The 7,208-nt window shown below is 38.1% G+C and overlaps 1 protein-coding gene across 1 annotated transcript; it reads left to right on the forward strand.

Annotated features, from left to right (window-relative positions):
• Positions 1 to 1,057: 1,057 nt before the first annotated feature.
• Positions 1,058 to 6,597, forward strand: MED21 (mediator complex subunit 21). Its single transcript, XM_012457193.3, has 4 exons — positions 1,058 to 1,163; positions 4,595 to 4,709; positions 5,197 to 5,297; positions 6,129 to 6,597. The coding sequence occupies exons 1-4, from the start codon at positions 1,122 to 1,124 to the stop codon at positions 6,303 to 6,305; spliced, it is 435 nt and encodes a 144-aa protein (XP_012312616.2). The 5' UTR covers positions 1,058 to 1,121; the 3' UTR covers positions 6,306 to 6,597.
• The last annotated feature ends 611 nt before the right edge of the window (positions 6,598 to 7,208 follow it).

The raw sequence follows: 7,208 nt of genomic DNA on the forward strand, positions 1-7,208 counted from the left end.
TTGAGTGCCACCTGTCCCAGCCCACCCACACTCAGAATGAAAGTGAGCACCCAGTCTCCATATGGGTAGCCCCAATCTCTTCAGCTCAAAGGTGACAGAGAAGGCACCCTAACCCTGTCCTTCATGATTGCCTCATGAATTTTAATTTGAATTTATTACTTTTTTAATTTTTAGGTTCAGGGGTACACGTGAAGGTTGGTTATATGAGTAAACTCGCATTTGTTTAAAGTCCATATTGTGACTCCCAAGTACTCGTGAGTTTGCTAGCTGTGTATATGTTTTGTGGTCCACTGGAAACCTTGTTAAAGGTTTTTTTCTGAAAAATAAATAGTTACTACAAATGTAAAACCCAAAGAATTTACAATATTGTCTGAGTTGCTAAACTGTTGAAGCTGGTGAAAGGTATGCGAGGGTTCACTACGCTCTTTACTTTTGTATATGTTTGAAACTTTTAATAATATAAAGTTTATATTCAATAATATTGAATATATTATTGAAACCTGGAAAGCAAAAGCAACGGAAGCTTTCAAGGCGATATAAAGAAAATTAATATAAACTAGGGGAGGGACAGCGGGGGGTGGGGAGTTGGGGAGGGATAACATGGGGAGAAATGTCAGATATAGGTGATGGGGAGGAAGGCAGCAAACCACACTGCCGTGTATGTACCTATGCAACAATCTTGCATGTTCTTCACATGTACCCCAAAACCTAAAACGCAATAAAAATATATATATATATATATATATATATATAGAATATAAATATATCTAGTGTTCAATTTGGTCAGTAAATAAATACATGAGGGTAAGAGAAATCACTAAAAAAAAAATCTCCGCAGAATCCAACAATCTCTGAAGCCTTTAACACCAAAGAAGCCCCTCAAAGCAACTGGACCCCGACCATTTTTCCTCAGTTACTCAAAAAGATTCAGCCTCACCCAGGTGTAGCCCGTTGTAGAGAGGCCGCCTCGGGGAATCCCAGCTCCTCCTGACGGGGCGGGCAGTTCTCTCCGACCCCACCCCTTCCAAAAACGCAGCCCTGTGATTGGCCAAGACGCGTGCCAGAGCGGTCCAGTCGCGGAAGAGCAGCTGTTTCGGCGTACGTTTGTGTGCAAGAGAAACATGGCGGATCGGCTCACGCAGCTGCAAGACGCGGTGAATTCGGTGAGGAATTTCATTCGATTAACCTCTGTCCTTCTCTTTCCTGAGGTAAAGCAAGGAGGAAAGGGGCCCAAAAGGCAAAACTTGGAAGTGGGACGCGAACTGAGACACGGCTTCGGCATAAAGCGCTGTCTCGGGAACTTGGAGGTTTGAGGCCGGCTGCGGTGCGAGGGAGCAGCCTTTTTCGCCTGAGGAGACCGAGACGGGGAAGGCCGCTCTTGTCCGGGTCAGACCGCCAAGACTTGTGGGCTGCGCGGTCCTGTCGTGTTCCCTGAGGACAGTTTTATTATCAGTGGTGCTTACGGAATCTCTTTCTTTTGGGGGTTAGGGGGAGAAGCAGAAGCTTTTTTCTTTCCTCATCAATTTTAACCCACCAAGGGAGGTCTCATGCTCTGGATGACTGGGTTTTTGTAATGAAATGTCAGCGCTTTCAGGTTGGTGCGGGAGCGATGCTGAGGCGAGGTGAGAGATCTTTCATCTTAACTCGTTCCTATGGGCCCAGAGTCTCCTTCCATCTCTTGTCTCTTGGCCACCCCTTAGAATACATCAGTTTGGGGACGTCTTTATGATAGGAAGTCTTCTAATCCTCGTATACCTTTCCTTTTGAGTCCTTTTTTTTTTCTTTTCTTTTTTTTCGTTGAGACAGTGTCTCGCTCTGTCGCCCGGGCTGGAGTTTAGTGGCGCGATCTTGGCTCACTGCAGCCTCAGCCTCCCAGCTTCAAGCGGTTCTCCCGCCTCAGCCTTCCGAGTAGCAGGGATTACAGGCGCCCGCCGCTACGCCTGGCTAATTTTTGTATTTTTAATAGGGACGGTTTCACCATGTTGCCCAGTCTGGTCTCAAACTCCTGGCCTCAAGCGATCCTCCCGCCTTGGCCTCCCGAAGTGCTGGGATTACAGGTGTGAGCCACCACACCCGGCCTGTAAACACTTTTTTAATGTCTCCCCCAAATTCTATTCTATTAAAGGCCAAGTTTTGTGAGTAGCTCCCCAGTTTTGTTCCTTCTAGTTATTTTTCCTCCACAGTATTGCCTGAGTGGAAAGTAGATGCAAAGCCAAAGGATGCACATACAATCATGGGCCCTTAATGAATGGGTTATGTAAACAGTAGATACATAAACCAGTAACAAAGTCATTTAGTATCATTATCTAGTATTATGGACTCTACATAATTGTATGTGCTATACTTTCATACACTGGCAGTGTGGTAGGTTGGTTTACACCAGCATCACCACAAGCACTAAGTAACGCATTGCGCTACAGCGTTAGGACTGCTACGATGTCTCTAGGCAGTAAGAGTTTTCAGCTTTGTTCTAACCATAGGGGACTGACATAGTGTATGCATCCTGTTGATCAAGACGTCGTTAGGCGGCAGTGGGTATACTTATTACCATTACAAGTTACATACTTTTCTGTTAAATAGTTTTTCATCGATAGTTATGTTTCTCATTGTCTAATTGTTATTTAACGTCCTAGATAAGGGGCTGGGGAGAAAACATCATGCGAGGAAAACCTAAGTACCTGGTCTCCTTGCCAGTTTTTTTTTTTCCCCCTCACTGTAAGCTAATAACTTGATATTTTTGTTAATACATCAGGCTTTGCACAGTTGAAGAGTGTGAATCTACTTGTGATAAACTGATATACTCTGGGTGATTAACAGTAGTTTTTAAGGCTGAGAGGACCAGTCTCTAAATGTTGACTTCATCAAGATAAATTCTACCCTGGAGGGACTCGCTTGGGCTGCCAGCCAGCCTCCTTCAGGGAACTACTTCTTCGAGGTTTTACAAAATCAAATTGTAATGATGCTGCTGGATAGAAATCTTATTTTAGCGAAAATTTTTCATATTCATACATGTCTTGTAACTAGAAGGATAGTAAGAACAGAGTGAATATGGCCTTAACTTTAGGTTAAGCATACTGATAATTGGATTTTGGAGGGAAGCATTTAGGATAACTAGTATGAGTGCCTACTGTGTATAAGCACTATAATGTTTACAAAGAGATACTCCTTCAGGAGGTTAAAAAATGTATATTCAGGAGACATTTAAGTGATGGAAAAACAGTTTGTGGTTAGGGAGTTACAATGAATTGAGTGTTTTCAGCTGCAGGTTCTGAAGTAAATTGTAATATGGAGTGATAGGAACCAAAATAGGGAGAATCTTCTTAAGCATTTATTCTAATCATAATTAATTATTTGTATAACTTTTAACATTTGTTCTACCCTCTGAAAACTGTGAGTGCAGAAGCTATGTCTCATTTACTATGTGTTTATATACAATACTTGTCATAGTTATTTTCCATAAATTTTTGTTGACTAAATAGATCTTAAAAGCTTTTGAAGAATGGAACAGATAACCACTGTGTTGAGTATATTTGTGTCTGCTCTGTTCCTCACAACAATGTTGTAATATGAGAATGTATCCAATTTAAAAATGAAAAATGCTACTTGAGTTAATAGAACTAGGATTAGGATCTAGACTTGTATAGCAGCTGAGCACTTACTGCTCCATTACAATTAGCAAAACCTGGGCAAAGCCATGTAGTCATGAGTTACTTTATGACTAGGTAAATATGAAGGAGTAGTGGAAAACAAGTCAGAGGAAAAGAGAAAGATTTGTAGTATTAGTAGAATTTGAAGATCAAAGGAAAGTAAGAATCTGTAGTTAGACTGGTTGACTTGGAGACTGTCAATACAAATTAAACAGAGGAAACAATTGCGTTTGAATTCTGTCATTGAACAATGGCAGAGAAACCCAGTGGAAATGCTTATTAGAAATAGGAGGTTTGAGAGGTCAAGACTAGGTGAGAGAAATTGGTGGGGAGGATAGGCGTATTTAATTTGGAGATGATAAGGAATTGCTGTTCTCAGTCTTTAGAAGTACTTAAGGAGTACTTTTAGAACACAAGAATTTAAAAATTGAGTCTTGAACAAATACGTTTCTGATTACTTAAGGTGCTTTTCTGAGCAGCCTTTTCCCACCATTTCTTTATGCTTGTAACTACTCCAGTTTAAGAAAAGCAATTATATACTTTGTACATGAGTAATAAATTTTCATTAGACGTGATGCCATACTTAGATATTTGCAAGTCAAATTTCCATCACTGCTCTTTTCCATCACTGTTCCCCAAAAGTTTTTACTTTTGGCTTATAATAAATATTGGCTAATGTTCTCTTATCATTTTACTATCAGAAGAAAAGAAATACTATTTTTATTTCAACTGTTTCAACTAGATTGATACCAAATTTGGTTTCTTTGCAGACTTAAAATGTTTAATTAACGTTAATAATAACTGGCTTATTTTATCAGCAATTATTCCTGTTTTATTCCCTTGCTCAGAGATTATGCATTACAGAAACTTATTTTGTTGCTGTTATCAATAAAGTCCTTAAAATTGATAAGTCCTTCCTAACCTTGACATGTTTTCTTTGGCCTAAGCTTGCAGATCAGTTTTGTAATGCCATTGGAGTATTGCAGCAGTGTGGTCCTCCTGCGTCTTTTAGTAATATTCAGACAGCAATTAACAAAGACCAGCCAGCTAATCCTACAGAAGGTAAACAGGTTTTCTTAGCTTCTCTTTGTTTGACTCTCACATGTATTGTAATCCTTTAAAATTAGATTTATTGAGCAATTCAGCTTATTTTGTTTCTAAAAGTATTGAGGATATTACAAATTGTGTTATAAAAAATTTACAGTCCACATAAAATCTCATAATTCTGGTTCATGTCAGATAATAGATTGTTACTCCTTTAGAGGAGAATTTGTATTAATTTAGCTGAATGAGGGACCTTAACAAGGAAGGCATCCCATTTATAAATTTATTTTTTAAGTGACCACTATATTGTCATAATAAATGAAATTACATACATTATGCTTAATTCCCAATTTGAGCTAAATGTGTAATAGGATTGGTGTATATTTTAATCATTAGAATCCTAGTGCAGGAAAAGCTATGTGAAGTTTCCAGTTTCACTAACTTAAAATTTGTTTCTGAAACTTGAGGTTTTCTAATAACCTAATCTAGCATTATCTTTCTCTAGAGTATGCCCAGCTTTTTGCAGCACTGATTGCACGAACAGCAAAAGACATTGATGTTTTGATAGATTCCCTACCCAGTGAAGAGTCTACAGCTGCTTTACAGGTAAGTCTTTATTCCTTTGAGAATTTTACCAGTAATAGAGAATTTTGAATTAAAGGAGCTAGGTTTAATACCTTTTGTCTGTGTCCATTTGTGCTGCTGTAACAGAATACCTGAGACAGTAATTTATAAAGAACAGAAATTTATTTTCTCACAGTTTCTGTAGGCTGGGAGGTCCAAGATCAAGACATTTATTACTCATTGTGCATGAGTAAGAAATTTTTATTTAACATGGTGCTATGTTTAAGGCCATGTTGAGGGCCTCCTTACTATCGCCTCACATGGCAGAAGGCAGAAGGACAAAAGAGCAAGAGCTCCCTCTTCAATCTCAAGCCATTTTATAAGGGCACTAATTCTGAGAGCTTTGCCTTCATGACTTAATATCCTCTTAAAGGCCCTTCTCCTCTTAATACCATCACATTGGGGATTAGATTTTAATGTATGAATTTTGGAGGGGACACATTCAAATCATAGCACCTTTTGTTATAATATTCAATTTTCTGTTATAAGGAAACCTCTTATTTTCCTCAATTGTGTCTCTTTTCCTAGTGAAGATTGAGAGGAGGGTGGCATTCTAGATGTGGAGTAGAACAATGGTGCCAAAATGTAGTGTGGAAGGGAGTCACTTACAGATATCTAGAGATTTCTAATTGAAAATTCATTCTTTTTAATAATTCACATGAGGAAAATTCTTAGAAGTTATCTGATTTTTAGAATTTATTTGCTGAAAAATACATCACAATGATTGCAAAGTCATCCAGATTTAAAAATAAGTACCTCTGCGACTGCTTCTCTTGTTAACTCTAAAGATTTCAAAATTTCTTTCTTATAAAGGCTGCTAGCTTATATAAGCTAGAAGAAGAAAACCATGAAGCTGCTACATGTCTGGAAGATGTTGTTTATCGAGGAGACATGCTTCTGGAAAAGATACAAAGTGCGCTTGCTGATATTGCACAGTCACAGCTGAAGACAAGAAGTGGTACCCATAGCCAGTCTATTCCAGACTCGTAGCACCAGTGGATACCATGTGGCTGAGAAAAGAATTATTTCAGTGCCATTAAGAATTCTGCATCAGACTTAGATAACAAGCCTTACCAACAGTTACAGAAACATTCAACACTATGACACATGTTCCCTTTTTAGCTATTTTTAATAGTCTTTTATTTTCACTCTTGATAAATAAGCTTATAAAATCATGATTGAACTGACTTTAAACCGTCATACCATCATTTTTTAACTGAAATTATTAAGGCAGATAATGCATTAATAAACATAAGTAAACATATATAAAATTCTATTGTGACATGATTTATGTCTTTATTTTGTCGTATTGGCCAGTACTTTTACAAATCAAAACATCTCTCAAGCCAGAGAAGAAGGTAGTAAGAACAGACATAAGGGACATTTTAGTTGAGGCTAGTGTCCGGCCTCTTAGAGGTGGCATTGTGTAAATTTGAGCTTTGAGCAAGAAAGTTTTGGAAATTGTATTGCTTTTAAATAGAGTTAGTGTGGCTGGATAAGTAAGTCACATTTATGCAAATGTTTCTTCTTTCAGAACTTCATACCTGTTCTAGTTCATCTGCACATTTATTTTACCAAGAAATCCTCTGTCAAGAGAATTTTCATGCTATTGTGAAAGAATTCACCTTGTATTTTTCATCCTTCTCCTTAATTTGCTTGGCATCACAGTGAAGTATGTTTTTTGAATCATCAATTCTTTCTCATTCTCTTTATTTATCTAAAGTTTCTTTCTTTTGCCCTTTATTAACCTCTCAACTTTTATTGCTGTATTCTAGTCAGACCAGAACATACTTTCAATACATCAGTTACGGGGCTCCATTTCACCTCAATTTATTATTGCTAACATTTGTGTCAGCATTTTCAACTATGGTTACTCATCCAACCCTTGGATCT

This window comes from Aotus nancymaae, unplaced genomic scaffold (genome assembly GCF_030222135.1).
Source record: "Aotus nancymaae isolate 86718 unplaced genomic scaffold, 86718_ANA_hifiasm-v0.15.2.pri h1tg000016l, whole genome shotgun sequence".
Classification (NCBI taxonomy): Eukaryota; Metazoa; Chordata; class Mammalia; order Primates; family Aotidae; genus Aotus; species Aotus nancymaae.

Coding starts and splice junctions, on each gene's coding strand:
- MED21 (XM_012457193.3), top strand. CDS start 1,122: ATGGCGGATCGGCTCACGCAGCTGCAAGACGCGGTGAATTCG. Junction 4,710..5,196: donor GCCAGCTAATCCTACAGAAG/GTAAACAGGTTT, acceptor ATCTTTCTCTAG/AGTATGCCCAGCTTTTTGCA. Junction 5,298..6,128: donor AGTCTACAGCTGCTTTACAG/GTAAGTCTTTAT, acceptor TTTCTTATAAAG/GCTGCTAGCTTATATAAGCT.